The sequence below is a fragment of the Natrix helvetica genome (genome assembly GCF_964273705.1).
Source record: "Natrix helvetica genome assembly, chromosome: 2".
Classification (NCBI taxonomy): domain Eukaryota; kingdom Metazoa; phylum Chordata; class Lepidosauria; order Squamata; family Natricidae; genus Natrix; species Natrix helvetica.
In genome coordinates this window covers 887,940-911,954 of record NC_138552.1, presented here as the reverse complement: position 1 = coordinate 911,954, position 24,015 = coordinate 887,940, and the positions used below count along the sequence as shown (strand labels likewise).

The 24,015-nt window shown below is 52.5% G+C and overlaps 1 protein-coding gene across 3 annotated transcripts; it reads left to right on the top strand.

Annotated features, from left to right (window-relative positions):
* The first annotated feature begins 653 nt into the window (after positions 1–653).
* Positions 654–17,243, top strand: LOC309387957 (uncharacterized protein). 3 transcript variants are annotated; one of them, XM_081944903.1, is made up of 9 exons: positions 654–745; positions 2,675–2,730; positions 4,012–4,078; positions 5,462–5,639; positions 6,534–6,614; positions 6,741–6,815; positions 14,005–14,067; positions 16,379–16,460; positions 17,085–17,243. In XM_081944903.1, exons 1-9 carry the CDS (start codon positions 741–743, stop codon positions 17,114–17,116), a joined length of 639 nt encoding a protein of 212 aa, XP_081801029.1. In that variant the 5' UTR covers positions 654–740; the 3' UTR covers positions 17,117–17,243. The 3 variants fall into 3 exon arrangements, with proteins under 3 accessions (XP_081801029.1, XP_081801028.1, XP_081801030.1); XM_081944904.1 differs by lacking the exon at positions 654–745 and adding an exon at positions 2,444–2,517; XM_081944902.1 differs by lacking the exon at positions 654–745 and having other exon boundaries at positions 2,401–2,730.
* The last annotated feature ends 6,772 nt before the right edge of the window (positions 17,244–24,015 follow it).

Genomic DNA, 24,015 nt, shown 5'->3' with positions numbered 1-24,015 from the left:
TCATCTGCTTTGCAAGCTTCTGGGGCTCCCTAGGGAAGAGGAACCACCAGGAAACCTTTTGTCCATGGCTCAAGCAACCACAGGATGGGCCTCAGCACAAGGTGAAGGGCTCCGGATGCTGCCCAGAGCCCACTCCCCTGGTTTACTCCAGTCAAGGTTTATGGGCCTTTGTGCCACCTTGGAAGCATTGATGGGCACTGCAGGGTCACGGCCATCACAGGAGATGCTATAGTCTCTGGGCACCATCCCCAACCTCTCCTGTGATCCAGCCTGACCGTAATCAAAGCGGTTGATTCCTTTCTCCCTCAAATGCCTGGTTTTCCCTCTTGGGTGGATGTTGTCTTAAGCTGCTGTTGTGCCTTTCTCTCCAAAATATTCCTGGTAGCCTTTGCCTGCCAAAAGGAGGGGGGAAGGAGGTTATCAATGTCCCAACCTATCTGAAGATCAAGAGATGCCTTCAAAATTCCCTTCTAAGCGGCGATTTCCAGACTCTTCCAAGTGATCGAGCAACCTCTGCTAGCAACACATCTGCAAGAGCCAGGAGACCAAGGGACCTTTGGCTCCCACAGTTCCATGATGTCTCCCTCCCTTGTGACCTCATCACTCAGCCTTGACTTCAATGCCTAGCAACCAGGAAGTAACAGCTACTCCAAGGAAGAAGTAGGAAGCAGGACGCAGGCCCAGGTGGACCTCAGCCGGATATATCAGTGGGCTGCTCGTAGGAATCCAGGTCCTTTCCCATGAGGTGGGTCTGGGGTAGCCCCAGGGAAGAGGCTGCTGGAGGAGGCCTCCTGTCCCTCAGCCAGGAGTAGCAGCCTTTCTTCACCCATCCAGGGTGGGCCGTCGTGTGGTTGGTCTAGAATGTTCACAAGATCCCCAACCCAGATTGGAGCTCTGGCTGTGGGGGGTGGGGGTGGAAAGGGAAGGAGATGAAGGAAGGATCAGGAATGAAGAAGCATGGTTGCTCAGAGAGGTACCCTGAAGCCGGTTGGCGGATGCTGGCAGCCCAAAAGAAATAGAACTTCACAAATCGACAGGAACATGAAGGAGAGCAAAGGGAAGGGGCTCTGCTGAGAGGAACGTCTAATGCGAATTTCCACCCACCCCCATTTTAAATGCTGGTGGCCACAGTGGCCAGTGGCATGAGCTGGAGATTGTATCTCCCATTTCATTCCCTGTCTCCTTTCACCCACCCAAAAAGACAGAGGAGGAGGAGAAAAGAAGAAGACATGGAGGAGGAGAAAGAAAGAGGAGAATGGAGGAGAAGGAAGGAGGAGGAAGAGGAGGAAGAGAAGAAAGAAAGAAAGAAAGAAAGAAAGAAAGAAAGAAAGAAAGAAAGAAAGAAAGAAAGAAAGAAAGAAAGAAAGAAGAAACAATAACATTCTGTTGTATTTTGGCTGCTAAAGCTCCATGTGAAATTATATCGCTGAGTAACAAGGACAGGGTTTAAGATTTATTCCTGGGCCGATCTGCTTTTCATATTTTGCTCATCCTTCTCCTCTCCATCCAACAAGAATCTGGGGGAAGAAGAAGCTGCTTGTGGAGAAGTTGGGAAATGGATGGCGTGGATAAGGGCTCCCCACTTTTCACAGAAGCATGGAAGGAGGTGCCCTAATACTTCCCAAAACTTTTAGGAAGGGAAGGGGCACAACGCAGCATCCCTTGGCCTGCTGGCCCCGGGTCCCCCTCTGAGGCCCCCCAGATGCTTCTGGGATGGTCCAGCCCCGAGAAAGGTTCTCCTGCACTGCCCCCTGCTGGTGCCACACAAGAGGCGGCACACTTTTCGCTCTCTCCGTGCCCCTCCGGCCTCCGTGTCACTTAAAAGTGGAATCAAAATCGTTTAGGTTTAGGGAGAGTTGAGCATGCAGATCCCACGAAGGGCTCCATGGCTGGATGTCAAGCCAAGAACTCACAATTAGCGGTTGACATCACAATGCTGCTGGGAAGATTAAGGAGACACAATGTTGGCTGCGGAAGCTGCTGCGAGGCTCCTGGTGTTAAGAAAAGGGGAACTGACAGGCTGCAAGGTTTTCAGAGATAGGAGGGGAAATGATGGACGCTGGCCAAGAGGCCCCTTAATTAATAGCTCTGACCCCCCTTCCCCCCCGGCCTTTTCTCATTCTTTGCTCTTGGGAGGAGGATGTTTTACTCAGGTTTTTAATTACTGTCATTTAATAAGCCGGCTTATGTGGAGCATGAGAACAAATCACCCCCTCTAGTGGTTAGCAGAACAGGAGCCAAAGCAGAAAAAGCGAAGGGAGGATTCCCAGATAAAAGCATCTTAGAAAACACTGCGCAGAGCCAGAGAGTCTGGTGGAGGTGTGCAGGAGCCCTGCAGTATTGCCTTCCAGTTGAAAGTGACCAAGTGGGAAGGAAGGAAGGACGGAGGGAGGGAGGGAGGGAGGAAGAGAAGAAGGAGGGAAGGAGGGAGGAAAAAGGAAGGAAAGAAGATGTTCCACTTTTTCTGCTGGAATAAAAGCCCAGAGGAAATTTTCCCCTGTATAAAACATGGTGGTGGTGGGTAGCCTCCCAGATTGTGAGAGCCTTCAATGTTAGGGATTGTGGGGGAGGGCCTATGGAGCCAAGGTGCAGGCCCTTATTGGGCCCCTGAGAACCAGCACCCCCTCCGCCCCTTCAGCCCCAGGTTCATCCAGCTTCTCTCTCTCCTTCGCAGCCTTTCAGCCACCAAGGCCATGGACTTCAGAGGCTCTGGCTCCTCAGGTCTCCAAGGTAAGAACTCCCCCCCCCCATAGGCTGTTCCCCAGGATGAAGGGCAGAGGGGGCAGGGGGGCAGAAGGGAGCTGGTGGGGAGTCTAGGCATGGTGTCTTGGCCTCCTTCAGGGCAGCTGCCAAGGGGTGATCGGTCAGAACTGGGCATGGCCAGTCTGGAAAAGAGAAGGACCAGGGGAGACAGGATAGCAGTCTTCTAATATTTGAGGGGCCTCCACAGAGATGAGAGGGTCGAGCTATTCTCCAAAGCACCCGAAGGCCAGAGAAGGAACAATGGATGGCAACTGACCAAGGAGAGAGATTCAACCTAGAAATGAGGAGAAATTTCCTGACAGTGAGAACTATCAACCCACGGAACAGAAGTTGCCTCCAGAAGTTGTGGGAGCTCCATCCCTGGAAGCTTTCATGGAAAGAGACTATGGGGTCTCCTGCTTGAGCAGGGGGCTGGACTAGATGACCTCCAAGGTCCCTTCCAACTCTGTTATTCTGTTAGGAATCCTTGGGGGCTCAGCCAGCCCCTCCTCTCTGCTGCTCCTGGCAGGGAGGATCATCCTTCCGTGGATGGGGGCATTGCTGCCTCCGGGCCAGGAAGCAGCCAGGGGCAGTGCCACCTCCGGGCAAAGCAGGCCAGCTCAGCCATTCCTGGAAGAGTCCGGCAGGGCAGCCCTACCTGGCCCAGGAGGAGAATGGGAGAAGATAACCATGAATGAACTACAGGGAGTCCTCGGCTTACAACAGTCCATTTAGTGACCATTCAAAGTTGCCTCGGCACTGAAAGAAAGGGTGACTTATAGCCATTTCCCCCACTTTTGGCCATGGCAGGATCCCTGTGGCCACGTGGTCAGAATTCAGCCGCTCGGCAACCGGCTCACATTTACGACGGTTGCAGCTTCACCTGATCCCCTTTTGGGACCTTCTGACAAGCAAAGTCAAAGGTTAAAAGCCAGGCTCACTTAACGACCTTGCTACTAATTTGACAGCTGCAGGGATTCACTTAATAACTGTGGCTGGAAAGGTTGTAAAACAGGGCAAAATTCAATTTACACCTGACAATAGAAGTTTTGGATTCCATTGTGGACGTAAGTCAAGGACTAATGAATCAATCCATCCGTCAGTCAAGTGGGGAATCTCTTCTAATGTCAATCTCCTTCCACAGGGGAGGTGGTCTGCTCTTGGGGAGCTGTATCCCCAGCCCCCCCCCCCAACTCCTATCTCTCCCCCCCCCAGGCCCTCAGAGCCTCCGGTCTCACCCCCCCCCTTCTGTTTCCTCCACACACACAGCAGAGCCTCGATGTTCCATGAGTGAGCACCTCAACTATGGCGATGAGGAGCTGGATGAGGAGACCATGTGAGTGAGGGGCTCCCAGCTGCAGGGGGGAAGGCAGGGCCATCCCAACGCTCAGCTAAGGGGGGGTGGGCTCTCCAAGGCCAGCCAGCTGCGAACATGGATCCCCGTGAGATGGCTTGGAGAAGCGTGGTGGCCGCCTGCCCCCTTCTCCCTCGGGAGAGCAAGCGCCCACAGCAAAGCTTTCCTCCCAGGTCTCATCTGTGGAGAGGCTGCCTCACCCAGGTTATCCCAAGGATGCTTTTCCAAAAGGCAGCTGGGCTCGTTTCGGTTTCTTCCTTTAAAATTTTTAGCTTCTCTTCAGAACTGCAGAAGCCAAAGGTTGGAATGGCAATCAGAAACCGGGCTCCTACTACCATATGTGGTGGGCATGTCCAAAGGCAAAACAAAATGTGGACGAAAATACATGCATGGTTAGAGAAAACGATAAGGCAACATGTAGATTTAAAGCCAGAAATATTTTTGTTAGGTATATTGCCAGAAAAATGCGACAAAGGGATTGTATATTTAATATTACACGTTATGACAGCAGCTAGAATTGTATTTGCAAAACACTGGAAAAATGAGGAAACTCCTAAAATGAAAATATAATAATATTAGATTGTGCGGAAATGGATAGGTTGACATTAAAAATAAAGGACAAAGAAGATACAGCATAGTTCTTAACTTGGGATTTGGTTTAACAATGGTTAGATAATAAAGGTAGAAATTGGAAGAACACCATTATATACAAGTAAAGAATATTATTTTTACTATTATTATGTATCTGTAAATTGACCCAGACAGTACACTGTTAATTAAATATCATATTTTTCGAAGTATAAGAAACACCTCCCCCCCCCCCAAAAAAAAGAGCATGGAAATGTTGGTGCGTCTTATACACCGAATAGACCCATTTTTTGCCTCCTGAAACCCCACCCCCGCATGCCATTTTTGGGGAAAACGGGTGGAAAACAGGGCATTTTTCACAAAACCGGAGGTGTTTTCGCCTTCCCCCAGCAGCACTCTGTGGGCTTCCTATGAATGTGAAAGATGTGGCAAAAGAGGAATGATGTTGCACAGAGAAGTTTGTACCCAGACGGCATATTAACTACATGAGGAAAGATGGAAGGTTTATTTTTGTAATGGAAAAATAATGAAACTCTTTGCAAAAAAAGAAAAAGAAAAAGCACCTTTTGGGACCAGGATCTCCTGGATGATTGGGAATCTCCATAGACTGTCATCTGCCACCCAGGTGGCCCAGGGGAGGGGTCTGCACTGCAAGTGTTGTGGCAGGGTCAGTGATGGGGACAGGAGAGGAGAGGAGAGTTCTGGGCCTCCCTTCGGCCCTTGCAGGAGCTGCTGCCGGGCTGTGACCAGGACCTTCTCCTGACCTTCCCCTCCCAGGAACTTCATTTCTGCTTTGTACACGGCCTTGGGGCCCCTCTTGCCCGAAGTCACCAAGCTCCAGGGCCACCAGGACCCCCCCGCCCACCTGATGGTTGACATGAAGACCAAGCTGAGGGAGCTGGGCTCAAGCGTCTCGGATGCCCGGAAGCGGCTGCTGAAGTACAACATCTACCTGGTGAGCCTCGAGGGAGACCTTCAGCCTCCCCACCTCAGCCGGAAGGTCCAGGGTGGCGTATGCCAGGTGGGGCCAGAGGGCTGAGGGGGCTGGTGTGTCTGCAGGGATTAAGGCTGGCAGGAGGCGGGATCTGAGGGGAGATGGGCATGCAAGGAGGTCGCGTCCCTAATTCTATCCCAGGATCCAATCCAGGTGGTGCTCGATGTACGATCACAATTGAATCCAGTTGCTGTTGCTAAGTGAGATAGCTGTTAAGGGAGTTTTGTCCCATTTTACAACCTTTCTTGCCACGGTTGTTAATTGTATCACTGTAATTGTTAAATTAGTGGAGTAGCGCAGTGGCTTAGAGGTGGAGCTCTCATCTCACCATCAGGAGGCTGTGAGTTTGATCCCAGGTAGAGGCAGATATTTCTCTCTCTGGGCACAATGAGAATATCTCTGCGGAACAAAACTCCGCATTGGCAACAAGAAGAGCATCCGGCCAGTAATCACTCTGCTAGCTCCATTCAGTTGCCCAGACAGACTCCACCCCAATGCAAGGGATTACGGGGCCGTTAAAAGAAGATGACGAATTGTTAAGTTAGTAACAGTTAAGTTAGTGAAGTGAATCTGGCTCCCCCGTTGACTTTGATTGTCAGAAGGTCACAGGATGGGATCACGTGACCCCAGAACACTGCGACCGTCATAAACATGAGTCAGTTGCCAAGCCTCAGTGCTGTTGTAACTTCAAACTGTCACGAAATGAATGGTTGTAAGTTGAAGGCTCCTGTAGTTACTCCTCCATTCCTTCCCACTGGCCCAGCTTGGTCAGGGGTCTCTTTGGTCCAGAGGGTGCCCACCTACCCACCCCCACCCCCGTCAAGGTTGCTAAGCCCCTTTCACCTCCTTCCTCAGAAGAAGAAGCTGGCCAGAGCGATGCAGGAGCGGAAGGCCCTCCGGGAGCAGCAGCTGAGGCAACAAGGAGTCAGCGAGCAGGTGGAAGCCCCTGGAGGTTGCCCCCTCCAGCCAGGGATGGGTCCAGAAGCCCCCCACCCCCATTCCTGCAAGGGTGGATTCTCCCTGCCTGGTGACCGCCCCCTTATGTCCTCCTTCCCTCTCCAGCCCAGCACGGCGCATGTGCCAAGGCCCGAGGTGGCTCCGGGGAAGTCCAGGCTGGGCACCGAGAAGAACATTCTGGTAAGTGGAGGAAGCTCCTAAGAGCAGATCTCGGCCTCCTCCCGAGGGAGACCTTCTGTTTCATTTTGGTTTGTGTTCTGATTCTTCTTGAGAGGCTCAGAGCAGGTCAAGGGAACTCAAGGAGGGCTGGACGTCGGTCTCTTGTGGGCACGCAGGGACTCCAGACGGATGACGTGCTTGACTCCTCCCTCGGATTCAGCCTGGTCACCTACAAGGATATTCCATGTGCTTTAGGAAGGCGGTTAACTGCCGTGCATTTGGGGGCTGGGTGGACAGCTGCCCTCCAAAGCCAGAAGGGAGAAAGGAAGCAAGAGAGCTGGCATTTGGGGAGGGGGCATCTTGCAAGCAGCTGGTAAGTGAGACTGTTCACCCTTTGTGAACTGCAGCATCCTGGAACACAAAAATCCAAATTCCAGCATCCCTGATATTTGGCTGTTTAGCTGCCTCCTAAATGCATCCAATAAAGGGGAACACAAACACACAGACACACAGACACAAAGCAACACAAACAGACGTATACACACAAACTAGGTGTTTGGTTCTTCTATCCAGGGGCTCCAATTCTGGTAACATTCAGGTGGAGTCTGACGTCTGTCAGTCTGCACTCTTTTATGACCTGTCCTCTGGAACAAGGCAAAACCGATCCTGACCGTATTCTGTGCAACATCGCTTTGAACAGGGTTATTGTCAGGCCTGCTCAAGTCTGATCCCTTAGAAAAGAAAGACCCTCGACTCCATTGGGTTGAAATGGTAGCTGCTTTTCCTAAAAGATGTTGGTTGCAGTAGAGTCAGGCTAGAACTAAATTTCTCAAAAAATGCAGAATGTTTCCCGGCATCCAGGGCCTTCCCCCGTGACCCATCTGTCTGCAGCCAATAAGAGTCTGCCTAGGTGTTTTGAGAATGCTGAGATGTTCAGGGTAATTCACATTCTTTCTCATGGTGCACAGCCTTGGGTGCTGGTACAAACCACTTCTGAGCTCTCCTGCTCTTTGTCAAGTTGTCTTTCCCCCACCTCACAATTTCCGTTCACAAGCAGGTTGGTTGCCCATTTCTTTCCCCTCCCCGTGTCCCTCTCCTCCCTCCTAGCCTTTGATGGCAGGATGCCAGCAAGGCGCCAAGAGGAAGATGGCAGGCCTGAGAGTTGTCATACCCCCCTCTCTGGTCCTCGGCTCCTTCGTGCAGCTTAGTTCCTGTTCCTGATTTCCACTTCCTCTGAACCTGTTCGAATTTCCCTCCTGCCCTTTATGCCCAGAAAAGGACATGGAACTCAAGGTGGGTTCAGACCAAGGCGGAGGTCAACGGAGCAATTCCTCCCCACAATTTAGATATTACAGAATATCTTTGTAGCTGCAGCCTAAAATTGCATTTGCCTTCTTTGCTGTGGCATCACCCAGCTGGCTCTTATTCCATTTAACAACCGCCATTAATCTGAGAACTGTTAAAAGCTACCAGTTCCGTCCCATAGTATGTATTTCATTTCTATGTCCTTAAGTGCTTGATTTGCATTTTGCTTTATGCAATTCCATTTCATTATGCTCAGCCTATTTCTCTATCAGTATGGTTTTGATTCTTTTTAATTTAATTCCTCTTTTTCTGGGGCATCAGCTATCTTACTCACTTTTGTATCCTCTGGCAAATTAATATTCCTTCCTTGCACGTCATTATTCAAACCATAAAAAAAAAACCCAGAACACTGAAGCGAAGGGGGCGATCCCTGTGACATCCAGCCGTCGGGGTCTGGATGGGGGACAACAGACTCAAACTCAACCCCTCCAAGACAGAGTGGCTGTGGGTACCGGCACCTCGGTTCAGCCAGCTGACTCCATCGCTGGCCATAGGGGGCGAACAACTGTCCCCTGTGGAGCGGGCGCGCAATTTGGGCGTCCTCCTTGATGCCCGGCTGTCAATGGAGGACCATGTGGCAGCCGTGGCAAGGGGGGCGTTCCACCAGGTTCGCCTGGTGCGCCAATTGCGCCCCCTACTGGACCGGAGTGCCCTGCGCACGGTCACTCATGCGCTGGTGACGTCTCGCCTGGACTACTGCAATGCCCTCTACATGGGGCTTCCCTTGGGACGCATCCGGAGACTGCAGCTAGTTCAGAACGCAGCCGCGCGGGTTATTATGGGGAGTACACGTTACTCCCACGTAACACCTCTCCTGCGCGAGCTGCACTGGCTACCTGTGGCCTTTTGGGTGCGTTTCAAGGTATTGATCACCATCTTTAAAGCGCTCCATGGCACAGGACCTAGTTATCTGCAGGATCGCATCCTACCACACACGTCCCTGCGACCTATCCGCTCACACAGGGAGGGGCTCCTCCTGGTGCCGTCCGCTAGGCAATGCCAGCGGGCGACACCTAGGAGTAGATCCTTCTCTGTGATGGGCCCAACCCTCTGGAACGACCTCCCCCCTGACATTCGAACTACCACCGACCTCCGTTCCTTCCGGCAAAAGTTAAAGACTCACCTATTTCAATCAGCTGGCCTGGCACTTTCTTAGTTTTACCTCCCGGGGATTTATTTTAATTGGGTTTGGGGTTTTATTTGGGATGTTTTTAGGTATTTTTTTCTTGTACAGTCTATCTCCCCCTCTAAATGTATTTTAAATGTATTTTATTGTTATGACTGTATTTTATTTGCATTGACTGTACACCGCCCCGAGTCCCTTTTTGGGAGAGGAGGCGGTCTAAAAAATCTAAGAAATAAATAAATAAATAAATTACCTTGATGGATCTCTCCCGTTTGAGGGAGGAGCCGCTTAGGAACCTTGCATTCTCTCGGGCCAGCTGTGTTTTGATTGAGCTGTCATGTCATCCCACATTACAGTACCTTGCTTTGGAAATCAGGAGCCCTTTATCAAAAGCTCTGCTTTAGGCCAGGATGCAACATAAATGCAGCATTCTCACAATGTACGAAGAAAGTTGCTCAATCAAAAACAAGGCAATTTAAGGCAGAAAACCTTTTCTGAGGATTATCCAGCAATTACCATATTGTCTTCAAGGGAATTGATGCGGGACATCTGGGCTGGATCTCCCTTTTCCCTTCTTTTAGAGAGAGGGGTGACATTTATTCAGAATTTCTTGACGTTGTTCAGTAATTGTTTGGCTAGACCAGCAGTTTATAATACTTGTTTCCGTAGTAGTACAGGTGCTGGAGCTTTTCAAGAAGAGATTGGACCATCTTTTTTCTGAAATGGTATAGAATCTCCAACTCGAGCAAGGGGTTCAATCAATCAGAATAGAACTGGAAGGGACCTTGGAGGTCTTCTAGTCCAGCCTCTGCTCAAGCAGAGACCCTATCCCATTTCAGACAGCTCTCTTTTTAAAAACCTCCAGCGATGGAGCTACCCACAACTTCTGAAGGCAACTTCTGTTCCACTGGTTGATTGTCCTCACTCTTAGGAAGTTTCTCCTTAATTCCAGGTTGCTTCTCTCCTTGATTAATTTCCAGCCATGGTTTCTTGTCTTGCCTTCAGGGGCTTTGGAGAATAGGTGGACCCTGTCTTCTTCTCTGTGGCAGCGCCTCAAATACTGGAATCCTGCTGGAACTGGGGTTGAACTAGAAGACCTCTAAGGTCCCTTCCAACTCTGTTATTCTGTTTTTCACCCGGTCCTGCCAGTTTATTCCCTGTCTTGGCTTCTGTTTCTTGAGGGTTGAGGGTGGTTGTGCCTGCTCTTTCCCCCCGGTCTTTGGGCCTTCCCAGGGGTCCCACTGCAAAAAAGCCTTTTGACTACAACAGGTCCTAGAGCTGGAAAAGGATGAATGAAATAAATCAGCAAAAGCAATTTGTCTTGTTGGGGACTGAAGCACCATTGCAGTAGGATAGCTGGGGTTTTCCTTGCATCCCAGGTAACACTTGCAGACTTCTTCCTTCAGTTCTCATTTCAATGTTCTTCTTTCTCCCTTTAACTTCAAACTTACCTAACGTTTGGTCTAGTGATGAAAGCATCAAGTTGGTCCAGCAGGATGGGGCAGCTGCAGAACCCATCAGCCACCTTAGTGTCGGCTGGCCGGGCTTTTTCTGCAGTGGCCCCTGCTCTGCAGAATATCCCCCCCCCTCCCGACTGCTGGCCTTTTGCGATGCTTTAAGAACACGGCTGTGTACGCAGGTTTGTGGCTCAGAAGTGCCTTAAGGGTTTCCTTTCCTGCCCTTCCTCTTCGTTGGTTAATCATCACGGCTGCTTCCTGTATTTCTTTTCTGGGGGTTTTCACTCTTTCGTTGTTTTTAATTGTTTTACAATTTTAGAATTGTAAACCAATTTTAGTCCCTTGGTTGAGTTGGTGGCTATAAAAATTGAATGAATGAGAGAGAGGAAGGAAGGAAGGAAGGAAGGAAGGAAGGAAGGAAGGAAGGAAGGAAGGAAGGAAGGAAGGAAGGAAGGAAGGAGTAATGGAAGGATGGAAGGACGGAAGGAAGGAAGGAGTAATGGAAGGACAGAAGGAAGGAGTAATGGAAGGAAGGAAGGAAGGAAGGAAGGAAGGAAGGAAGGAAGGAAGGAAGGAAGGAAGGAAGGAATTCCAGTGTGCCCCCCCCCCCTGAGCTGCTGGTTGGTAGAAGCTGGGCTACCTCTCCTTGGGGGGAGACAGGAGTGCAGCTTTCCATCCCCTCTTGGATTCTTGGACCAGGGAACTCTCTGGCCCCACAGCAGATGTCTCTGAATTCAGATTGTCAGCAACTCACCAAGATTATCAACAACAATCAACAGAAGCCGAATGTTGAGTCACTCACAGGTAAAGAAGGACATTGCAACCATTTTGCAACCAGCTCAGGCAACGGATGGGTTTTTATTCACTTGTGAACGAGCACCCAGTACGCAGCCTGCTCTTTTACGTGGCAGGCCCTGCCCCATGTCCAAAGCCATGTTCCCAAGCCCTGGAGACCACGGAAAGAGCCACAGCCTTCTGGAGTCCTGGCTGTTTCAGCAAGGCAGCCGCTCTTGTGGGGAGCCTGGTGCCTCCAACTGCCTTCCTCTAATTAGCATTCCCACCATGTTTTTTTAGGAGTCAATTAAGCATGAAGAGCAATTATTCTTTGCAGGCGGCAAATGCAGCCAGTCTCCGCATGAAGCTCCGTCTTCCTGTAGAGAGCAAGAGGGAAAACGAGCCAGAATTCATGGACAGGCATTTCCTGTATTTTGCCTTTCTGGGTTTCCCCTCCTTTAGCTAATTAGCAGAAAGCAAGAAAGCTCAGCTTTCCCTTTAGAGCAGGAGCTTCCAACCTTGGCCACTTTAATAAGACTGGTGGACTTCAACTCCCAGAATTCCCCAGCCAGCAGCCATGGTGATTCTGGGAGCTGAAGTCCACCCCTCTTAAAGTCCCCAAGGGGGAGAACCGCTGCTTTAGAGGAACTCACGGCCGTGTGGTGACCCCCACTCCAATGTAACATACACACATCCCTCACCCAAACCCTGATGGAAATTGCCAGCCAGGATGATCCTGGCCTGGAGAACTTCTCCATGTCCACTTTGGGTGGAGATCTCAGACCTTCCTTCTCCAGGCCAGGCTACCTCCTGGTTCTCCTGCTCCCCCTTCTGGTTGCTTGGCCACAACAGCCCTGCCCCATGATGGGGCCACTGGTCCTTACTGGTCTCCTTACTGGTCTTCCCCCCCGGCAGTCGGGATTCAGGGAAGGGCCCATGCTGGTTGGATGCTGGGACCCCCCTTGGGAAGGGCCCAGACCAAGAGAGTTCATGTAGAAGAGAGTTGCGTGAACTGACAGAACCATCCATCAGTGGAACAGTTTGCCTCTTGAAGATGGAAACCTCTTGCTGGAGGTTTTCAAGAAACGATTGGACAACCTTTTAGCTGAGATTGGATGAGGACTCCTGCCTTGGTCAGGGGGTTGGACTAGAAGATCTCCAAGATCCCTTCCAGGCCTAGGATTTTATGAGACAGAAGAGGCATATGATAGACAGACAAGATAGAAGATGGATGGATGGATGGATGGATGGATGGAACAGCTTGCCTCATGGAGTTGTGGGTGCTCCATCCCTTCAAGAAAAGATTGGACCTACCTCTGTCTGGGATAGGATGAGGACCCCTGCTTTGATCAGGGGGTTGTCTAGAAGACCTCCAAGGTCCCTTCCAGCCCTTCGGTTCTAAGTGTAGCCTTCCCTTCTTGAAACCCCTGAGCTGCATCTGTCATTAGCTCTTTCCATCAGCTCTAGCTTAAACAGGGTGAGGCCCACTCACATGTAAAAATAATGGGCTACTGAACAAAGCACTGAAGTTGCCCAGGTAATGCTTGAAGCGCCTTCGTTTCCCCACTTGAGCAAGAGAAGTTGGGAATAACACCTCATCATGGAAGGGAGCCGCCAGAGCTCCAACCTTCCTAACGCATGGAGCCCTAATAAGGTGCAGCCCCAGCCAGCAGATGGAGAAGGTCCCCTGCCTTGAGGGCCCTTGTGGCTGGGGCCCGTCTTCTGTGAAGGTCAGGGACCTGGGCTCTTGGGATGGTCAGGGCCTTGGAGAGAGGGAGAGGACTTGAGGGCATCAGGCAGAGCTCAATGCAGCTGCCACATCACTCCAGCAGGCAGGCCTGGCACAAGCGTTCACCTGAAGTTGTGGCTGCCCCATCGCTGGAGGTTTATGACTGAAACAGGCATTTGGCTGAAATAAGGGGGGGGTGGAAGAAGGGAAGAGGAGAGAGGAGGGGAGGGTTGAGAAGAGAGAGAAGAAAGAGGGGAGGGGAGGATAGGATAGGAGTTGGAAGGGACCCTGGAGGTCTTCTAGTCCAACCCCCTGCTCAAGCAGGAGATCCTTTACACCTGTGATGGCAAACCTATGGCAGGCGTGCAGAGGTGCCCCCTCTGTGGGCACGTGCGCCATCGCCAACTGTTCTTCCGGTTCCGTCATGCGCATGTGCACCAGCCAGCTGCTCTCTTCCGCTGCTCTGCTGGGCACATGCGCCAGTCTCAGCAGTCGGTGCCGAAAAAGTTAGCTGCCATTGCTTTACACCATCCTGGACAAATGGTTGCATCAGAGCCATTGTTCCGCCTTCCCAGCGCAGCTCTGACTTTGGCAAGGGCAGGCAGGGGGGGTGGCTGAAAGGCTGGCCTGGTTTATGGCTGGCCCCTGCTTTCAGCTCCCCTGCTCGGGTGTGTTTCAACTCGTGTTTGGTTTGGAAAAGTCCGATTGCAGATTGCCAAATGCCTCTCAAAGTCTCCCTCCCTTTGCTCTTCCTCCTAGGAGATGCCGGCGGTGGCTGAGCTGATCAAGACCAAACAACCGGATCGGATTCACCGAAGGAGCGTAAGGCTGCAGCACCCGGGGCCTCCACTGGGTGGTGCTAGTGGGGGAGGTGTTAAGGCAGTGGCTGAGATCACAGGGGCTGAGGAGGGGCAGCCTAGGTTCCTCCCCTCCTGGGGTCTCTGCCCCTGCTTGAATACAAGAAGTCCTCACCTTGCGGCTGCACTTGAACCCGAAATCTCCACCGCTAAGCAAGACACGTTGTGCTCCATTTTATGACTTTTCTTGCCACAATTGTTTCCAAATTATTGTTAAGTGAACCATGCGGTTCTTAAGTGAGTCTGGCTTCCCCAATTAACTTGGCACGTCGGAGGTCTCTGGGAAGGTTGCAAAGGGGGATCAGGTGACCGACCGTGGGATGCTGCCACCGTCATAAGTACACACCAGTCGCCAGGCGTCTCAACTTTGACCACGTGACCACGGAGGGGAGAGTTGTAGGTGCTCCAACAGAAGTCACTTCCTTCAGTGCTGTTGTGACTCGGAACGGTCACTGAACGAATGGTTATAAGCCGAGGACTTTCTGCAAGACTCTTATTGGGGATGAAACGATCCTCTCCTGATTCAGTCTCTCTCTCTCTCTCTCTCCCCCCGTGGGTCAAGTCCAAAGGAAGGGGGGTTCGGAGCTCAACTCAAGGGGGCACCCAGAAGGAGCCCCTCCCCATTCCAAACCCCTTGGGAAACAACGTGCTTTCGGCCCCTCCCTCCGGCATTTGAGGCAGAGGCAGGTTCCCTGGGGGTCTGGGCTCAGGGGTGGGAGCCAGCCGGGTCGCACCACTTCAGCAGAACCAGGAGCTCAGTTGTTGTGGAGTTTGGCAAACCATCTGAATAGCATCCGCTCCCATCCCTCTGGCCTGCGGGGCCCTGCACATAAGGGGGCAGCCCAGGGCCAAAGCATCGGCAGAGCGCTAGAAGGTCAAGGAGGGTGCCGGCCGCCCCTCCTCAACCGCATTTAAGTGCCGGTAGATGCCGGTCTCCCCTCCGGTGGGCCTGGGCAACCACTGGAGAAGGACGGGCCATTTCAGCGCCTGGCGCCCAGATGCCCTGGCTCCTCCCAAGCACCCCTTGGCCTACCTGACTTCCAGCTCCGTCACGTTTCTTGCTGTCCTGGGCAGGGAAGGAAAAGTTTGTGGGGCTAAAAAAAAAGTTCAATCAATTCCAACTTCTCACAAAATAAAAAAAGATCTCACAAAGTTGGAATTGATTGATTTAATTTTTTTTTTTTTAGTTCCACAAACTTGTTTTCCTGCATATGACGCAGTGGTGGGAGTCAAAATGTTTTTACTACCGTTCTATGGGCCTGGCTTGGTGGGTGTGGCTTGGTGGGCGTGGCTTGGTGGGCGTGGCAGGGGAAGGTTACTGCAAAATCCCCATTCCTTCCCCATCAGCTGGGACTGATGGAGGCAGAGAGTAGGTGGGGGCAGGGCAGAGGTGGGTTCCTACCGGTTCAGACTGGTTCGGCCAAGTGGGTAGAAACCCGGCTGCTCACGGCCCCCAAAAACTGGTCCTGTTGGCGGCAGTGTAGTTGCCGCCATCTTGTTTTTTGTTTCTGCGCATGCACAGAAGCAATTTTTCACTACTGTGATGCACACATGCGTGCATTGCGTGTATCAAGCGCACACATGCACGAAGCGCATCCCTGAGCAAACCAGCAGTAAAAGCACCTGGAACCCACCCTTGGGGTGGGCCCAGTCAGAGGTGGCATTTATAGGTTCTCCAAAATATTCAAAATTTCCGCTACCGGTTCTCCAGAACTGGTCAGAACCTGCTGAATACCCCCTCTGATATGACGGCGAGAAACGTGACGGAGAAACGCGATGGATGTGGAAATCAGGTGGGCAAAGAAATGCTCGAGGGAAGCGAGGGCATCTGGGCGGGAGTGGTGGGTGGGGCAAGCTCCTCTGCGCAGCACTGCCATGGAGAAACGGGCAACGGAGCGGCCAGTGGAAGGGGAAGCGGGGGCTGTTTTCCCTCTTTCTTCTCCCTGCTGCTCCTCCTTCCCTCCTGCTGGCTGCTCCGTTGCCCGTTTCTCCATGGCAGTGCCCAGGGTCCACTTTGAAAGGGTGTGGGGGTGGGTGTTTTAATTTAACAATTCAAATTAAATTAATTGGCCCGCTTGGCCGTCGTGGGAGGCTTGTCCTGCATGTAGGGTGGAGCTGGACGACAGGGGTGGGCCTCCCAGGATGGCCAGCCTGGCCCTAGGAGAACCGGTTGTGAAATTATTTGAATCCCTCCACTGCTTGGGGGCGGGGTGTTAGAGGTGGTGGGAGCCAAGCCCCCCTCCCCCACCCTGCTCAGTCCCTCTTTTGTTTTCCAGGACACGATGGAGGACCGTGCCCGGACGTGTATGACTCCCCAAGGGATCCTGCAGAGGAATATCTGCAAAGTGGAAAACGTTTGTGAGTTCTCCCTGGGGGGCCCACGGGGGGTTTGCACACCCACCCACTCACACATGCACAGAGACATTTGTGGCTCCAGAGCAGCGATTCCCAATCTTGCCAACTTTAAGATGGCGGGGGGAATCCTGGGAGTCAAAGTCCACCCATCTTGGGAAAGGCTGTTCTGGATGTTGAGACCCATTTAATTCTTTGAATTCTTCTCTGGATGGCTCTCTCCTGGTTGTCCTTGGGCATATTTCTTCTGTTGAATGAAGACCCCCAGCGCTTGGTCTTTCCCTGGGGAGACCATTAGAGAGCTGAGCAATTCCCCTTGGCCCGATTGGCAAGCAGAGACCCCACAATCTGCTTGAGCCAAGTTTATCGGTGTGTTTGTATGCAGGAGCTGCAAACCGCCTTTGTATAGTTCTGCCATGAATGCTGACCAGTATTGATGTCAAAGGCCAGGGTTGTATGGGTGACACTTCCAACGTGAGATACCAGAGTGGCCGTCAGCACTACAGCTAGAGCCCCAATCCTAAGCAGAGGACTCTCTGCATCCAGCCTGTTGCTAGTCCTCATTAAAGCCTCCAAGTAGCATGCTGTGAAACTTTCCTTGTAGGCTGACTCAATCTTTCTTCTCCGCAGCTTCCCGCCCTCTGGACAGAAGCTCCCTGTGACCACCGAGGGAAAAACATGGTTCCTTTCGCTCCCTCTTCTCCACCCACCCCACCCGCACCCACCCCCGGACCCCCAAGATGGCTGTGAGGTCGCCCAGGGCTGAGCAATGACCCCACCCTGCCCAACGCAATAAATCCATTGAGGCGCACGGCCTTCGCTTGGCATCTTCTCTTGGGCCATGGGGGAGTATTTGCATTTGTCAGAGATTCACAGCCGAGCAGCCATGGGCCCAGGGCTTCAAAGGGGCTTCAAGAGATCATCAGGACGTTCCTCAAAATCCAGATGCGGCCAGAAGACACCGTCACAGGCAGCCCAGCTCTGCAAAATGCAGCCAGTCAGCCTCTGTGCCCAGGGGCAGAAAGAAGCCCAAAAGGCCGGGCCAAGAGGGCATGTCTGGGGCAGAACCTTCTCTAGGTTGGGGACAACCTGGACTCCACCTGCCTCACCTGCCCGGGATGGACCATCCCAAGGGAGGCAGTTGCAAAAAAGAGAAGATGCTGTTTTTCACCCCTTGAGTCAATGTCTTTGGAGACCCTCAGTCCTCCCAGCCAGGATTGTCCCAAAAGTTTTTTTTTTTCAAGAGGCAATTGGGTTTTTCTTTCTTTCTTTCTTTCTTTCTTTCTTTCTTTCTTTCTTTCTTTCTTTCTTTCTTTCTTTTGTTTTCTTTTTAAAAAAAACTGAGGAACCGAAGAAGCTTCTTGGATGAGAAGTAAAATGTTTTCAAAGGGAAAAAAATCAAGAAAGTCCTGTTGCCTTTTAGAAAAAGCACCTTTGAGCTCATTAAATCAAAGCCTCTGTCCTCCAACAGAGAGAGGTGACGGGGGGGGGGGGGCGGAGGAAGGGCGGGAGGGAGGGAGATGGGAGAGAGAAAGAGGAGAAGAGAGGTGGGGATGGGGGAAGAGAGAGAAAGGAGAGAGGGGGAAAGAGAGGAGAGAGGGAGTGAGAGAGGGGGGGAAGAGGGGGAGGGGGGTAATGCAAGAGAGAGAGAGAAGGAGAGAGGAGGTGGGAGAAAGAGGAGGAGACGGGTAAGAGAAAGAGGGGAGCCAGAGGGAGAGAGCTGATACAAGAGAGAGAGAAGGAGAGGGGGTGGGAGAGAGGAAGGGGAAGAGAGGGGGATGGGGCAAGAGAGAGAGAAGGAGGGAGGGGTGGAAGAGAGGAGAAGAGGGGGGAAGAGAGAGGGAGGGGCTGATGAGAGAGAGAGAGAGAGAGAATGGCCAGGGAAGCTCTTCCCTGGATGCTGAGCCCTGAATTTAGAAATGACGAGTCTTCTGTGGCCGATGAGGGGACCCCTTTGCCTCCTTAGAGGCTTCCACCTCAACAAGCCCTTCGGGGCCGTTTTCTCCAGTGGACGGTGGGCTCTCTCCAGCTGTGGGGGTGGGTGGCGGCCTCTGCAATCAGGTTGGCAGTTGGGTGGCGGCCAGCGGGAGGGTGGGCTTTGTGAGATCCAAACTTTAAATTCGCACCCACCTGCAGGGCTTCCGTAAGGAGAAGCGTAGATGTGGCATGCTTATTTTTAAACCCCGAAAGAAATCTTTTCCTCTGACGCTTCCTCCTCCATGCTGGCAGAAAGCTCCTTCTTGGGAAAACTTCCTGCTGAGGCGGTTGTGGGGCCTCCTCCAAGGATGACACTGTGGCTCCCCAAATCCTCCACAGCAGGGGGTTCTCGGCTTGCCAATCTCAGCCCCGGAAGAGGGGGTCCTCCCAGAAGGAAGGGGGCACAACAGCCAAGGGCAGAGCTTGGGGGGGGGCAGGTCTTGGGGTCCGAAGCATTGCCTTGGGGACTGAAACATAGGAAGAACGGCTGCAGGAATTGGGTATCTCCAGTCTAGAGAAAAGAAGGACTGGGGGGGGGGGACATGAAAGCAGCATTCCAATATTTGAGGGGCTGCCACAAAGAGGAGGGGGTCAACCTCCAAAGCTCCTGAAGGCAGGACAAGAAGCAATGGGTGGGAACTAATCCAGGAGAGAAGCAACCTGGAACTAAGGCGAAATTCCCTTCTAACTCTGCTATTTTGTTATTGAGTTATGGTAGTGCAGTAGTTAGAATGCCCACTGCCAGCAGTTCGATCCTGACCAGCTCAAGGTTGATTCAGCCGTCCATCCTTCTGAGGTCGATAAAATGAGGACCTAGATGGTTGAGGGCAAGAGGCTGACTTTATAAACTGCTTAGAGAGGGCTGGAAACCACCATGAAGCAGTATGTAAGTCTTAAGTTCTATTGCAATAGTTTCCTTCTTTCCTCTCTCTCTCTCTCTCTCTCTCTCTCTCTCTCTCTCTCTCTCTCTCTCTCTCTCTCTCTCTCTCCTTCTTTCCTTTTCCCCTTCCTCTCTTCTTCCTTCCTCTGAGCCTTGGTGGTACAATGGTTAGAATGCAGTGTTGCTGGCTAACTCACCATTCCCACAGTCAGGAGTTCAATCCTGACCAGCTCCAGGTTGACTCAGCCTTCTGTCCTTCCGAGGTGGGTAAAATGGGGACCCAGATTGTTGGGGGCAAGAGGCTGACTCTGTAAACCGCTTAGAGAGGGCTGGAAAGTAAAGTGGTATATGTCTAAGTGCTATTGATATCTTCCTTCCTTCCTTCCTTCCTTCCTTCCTTCCTTCCTTCCTTCCTTCCTTCCTTCCTTCCTTCCTTCCTTCCTCTTCCTTCCTTCCTGTTATAATGCAGTATTGCAGGCTAACTCTGCCCACAGCCAGCAGTTCGATCCTGACCAGCTCAAGACTGACTCAGCCTTCCATCCTTCTGAGGTGGATCAAATGAGGACCCAGATTGTTGGGGGCAAGAGGCTGACTCTCTAAACTGCTTAGAGAGGGTCGTAAAGCCCTGTGAAGTGGAATATAAGTCTAAGGGCTATTTCTATTGCTGTCCCCTGTTTCAGACGCAACTCCCAAGTGGGGGGGGGAACAATGGAAAGGCATGGAGATGCCCAGATATTTGGGGTGCCTGAGGCACACAGAATGAGCAGCCATTGCAGAGGTGGGATTCAGCAGGTTCTGACCAGTTCTGGAGAACCAATAATGGAAATTTTGAGTAGTTTGGAGAACCGGCAAATACCACCTCTGGCTGGCCCCGCCCCCCATCTATTCCCTGCCTCCCGAGTCCCAGCTGATTGGGAGGGAATGGGGATTTTGCAGTAACCTTCCCCTGCCACGCCCACCAAGCCACGCCCACAGAAGCGGTAGTAAAGAAATTTGAATCCCACCCCTGAGCCATTGGGAGAGGCTTGGAAGCTCAGCAGGGGTGGCTGGAAAAGAGGGTTCCTTCCCCCTTTGAGAGAACATCAGTGATTCCCTCTAGAGGCAAAGAAACCGAGGGGAGATGCAAAGGGAGAGGGAGGCGAAGAGAAACACCCCCCCCCAAGATAAAACGCCGAATATCTGGAGAGGCCATCAAAAGGTAAAATACAACCACGCGTGGCCACCTCAGTCTCATTTCGAAGTGCACATTTAAAAAGTTTAATGGATATTTTTTAAAATAACACCAACTATTTACACACCCATAACCGCTCCAAAGAGAAGCTACGCCGGCTTCTCGTCCTGGCTCTCTGGGGAGCTCCAGAGCTCCTTCCGCCTCAACCGGATCCTTTCTTTCAGATTGTGGAACTGCTCCTCGTGGGGAAGAGGGCCCATGGGCCCGCCTGGTGGGGCTGCGGCCTCAGAAACCCCCCCGCCTCCTGATGGGTCCTCAAGGCGAGGCCCCTCCCTCCTTGCAGGTTGGTATTCTTGGGGGCTCGGTCCTAAAAGGCCCTTTCCTGGGGAGCCCTCCCTGTTTTGGGGGGACCCCCAAGCGGTGGGCTGCTCAGCCCTGTAGTCCTGCTCTGCTTGAGGAAGGGGCTGGTGGGTGGTCCTCTCAAACAGGGGGGGTTCCTCCCTTCTCCTGCATAGTCTCCCCTCTCTCGTTTTGGCTGCCTCTTGAGCGGCCGGCTGCCCTTCACTACTGGAGGTTCCGCTGCTGTCCCTCCCTTCTCTGCTGCTGGAGGAGCTCTCCCCACGGCCACTGGTGTCCCTCTTGCCAGGCCTCATTTTCCTTCTGCCGAGCCCCCGCATCCTGCTGCCAGCCCCCCTCTCAGCTGGTCTTTCTAGGCCTTGGACCTTGAGGTTCCTCCTCTTTCTGGCCACCAAAGTCGCAGTTGAGGTTTTGAGCCCAGTCCGATCCCAGGCCAAAGCTTCTTCTGGCCCCCGGATCTTGTTCTGGACGTAGTCCTCTGAGGAGGACCCGCTCGCTTTACCATGTGTGGAGAAGGAGCCCGTGGAAGTGTCACCTCTATGGTGGGAGTCTGGTCGTCCAGTGGGAAAGGTCTGTCTCTGGGGAACATGAGTCCTACCTACCCTGGGAGTTTCTTCTCTACTCTGAAGTGCAGGACAGGGGTCCCCCCACTCCTCTGCAGCATCTCCTCCTAGAGCATGTTCAATGCCTCCAGAGAAAGCAGCTCCTTCAATGGGGACTCCATGTCTGTCCTCCTGTGTCCAGGTGGTCAACCAGCAGCCCTGGCTATGCAGCCAATAATCCATCCCCTGTTTCAAGGAGAGCTTCCTCTCCAGAATCGATCCAATGATAGAGAGACCTTTGTTCTTCTCCTTCCTGGAGCTGGATGACGCGCTTTTACTCTGTGGTCTTGAGCTGGATTCACCCTGCAATGAAGACCCTTCTGAGGGCCTCTCCTCCATGGACAGGTGGGTGTCCTCCTCCTCCTCCTCCTCCTCCATGGTGAGACTTTCGCTATTCATGTCTTCAGTGGCCCAGTCCCCTACTCTGTCCCACTCCCATTCTGTGCTGAACTGGGACTGGTCTTCTAAAGATGCCGGGTTTTGTTGCCTTGATAGCTGGTCTGGTGTCTGAGGAACATCTCTGATGACCATACTGCTGCCATCCTCGTACCCGCTCTCTGCTCCTGTTTCTGACCGAAACCAATCGGACGGGGGAGCTGGCAATTCACTTCCTACTTCCAAAGATGATACAGCTGAGAATTTCTTGCTTGATAGCTTTGAGAGTTCAGAACTTTCACTTGAAGCCTCACCAGTTACCTGGGAAACTTCATGGTCCTGCTGGTCCAGAGTGGTGGTACTCAGGTTAGGTGATGGAGGAGGTGCAGGTGGTTCCCTGTAAGCCAAATCCTTAGGCTCTCCAGACCGCAGTGGTCTTTCACCTCCAACACCCTGTCCTTGTTCTGGTGGAGACTCTTTGTGAAGAAGTGGCTTCTCCTCAACTAATTGGCCACTCAACCGCTGCCGGTGCTTTCTGCCCACCTGCCGGATGAGTCCCACCTCCACCTCCTCATAGGTGGAATATGAGGAGATGACACAGGCAGGAAGTATGAAGGAACCCAAGGTTCTCTGGACAACGTGAGACCTGAGCAGATGATTGGTTGCCACCTCAGAAGGTTTGAGAAGGTTCTCCTGCTCTGGGAAATGATGCTGTACTACACTTCCTGCACGACGGGTCTTTTTCTGCGTCTCATGGTCTTCCTGAGATGCTACGGACCCGGTTCCTGCATCTCTGGCCATGGGGGAAGCTTCCTCTTGCTGCTCCCACTTCTGACCCACCTCTCTTTCACAAACTGTAGCGCCACACTCATAGGGAGAACGGGTCACCGGCTGCATTCCTGGGTGTCTCACTCCCGATGTAGATGCACTGCGTCTTACCATTCCTTCCATGCCACGTTCCAGCTGCCGCGAGAAGCTCTCTTTATCCCAGAGTAACTGTTCAATGGAACTGCTTGCCATGGATTCTGTATCGCCCTCCCTAGAGACAAATTCTGAGGTGTGGGAAACTTGGCGTTCCCTAGAGGTGGCATCATACTTGTCATAGCTGGATTGGGGAGGAAGCGGTGGTGGGCTTCCATAATCTTCTGGCTCAGAAAAAGCGAGCCAGTCCTGCGTTGGGCTTCCCTGCTGCAACAGGGCGTGTGGGACCATCAGCTCTGGTGAGGAAGATCTTCCTTTAGGGCTGGAGGCTCTGGCTTCACCTTCTTCAAGTTGCATCTTCTGGCTGCTTCCTCCCTCTGATGCCTCCAAGGCAGGAAGAGCATTTTGAGAAGAGGAACAGGTAGACACCCAGGAGCTAATTCTTCCTCCAGGCTCCAATCGGAGTCGCACTTCAGACCGGTAGGTTGGGGGGATCTTCTGTGGGCCTGAGTGAGAGTCCAGTTCGGCCTCTGTAAGAAAATGGACTCTGGGTTGTTTATGGTAGTTATGAAATCTGGACTGGGGCAGAAATGCCCAGAAGGACTCTTGGGTCTGTTGGGGAGCTTCTCCTGCGAAGGAGGCTGCCGAGTGGCCCGTTGTGTCTTGCGCCCAAGTCCTGGCACCCATCCTCTTTCTCTCTGCAGCTGGGGGGTTCTCCGCCATGGGGCTCAGTCTGCCTGTGACCTGGCAGCTCCCACTTCCATCGTGCCTTCCCCCTTCTGCTGGAGGTCGTCTCTCTGCAGCTGTGACCCACTGGGGAGGCAGCTCAGAGAGTCTCCCCTCCTCTCCTGCTAAGAGGGCCCCCATCTCTGCATTTCCTTCCTCTTTGCCCGACGGGCCGTCCGAAGGGATGGCTTCTTTGGATGCAGCCTCTGAACTTTCGCCTGAGGAACTTGTCTCCTTCTCCTCCTCTGGATTTCTTCCACTGGAGATCTCACCAAGACTGAGGCTCTTTTCTTCTCCAGCATGTGGACTTTGCCCCTTCAGGTTCATGTCTGGGGATCTGTCTGGAAGTGGGGCTTGTGAGCCTCCAACCACCATGTTTGTTTCATCCTGGAACCAAGCAGCTCTATCAGGGGTGTTTGCTTCCTCTAGAGCTTCTGGAAGTAGTGGTGATCCAGAGGGGGTCCCCTCCAGTGGAACGGGTGGACTCACGCCTCCCTCCATGGTTGGAAGTGTCTGATCTGGGACATTTGCCTCCACGTTGACAGCCACGAT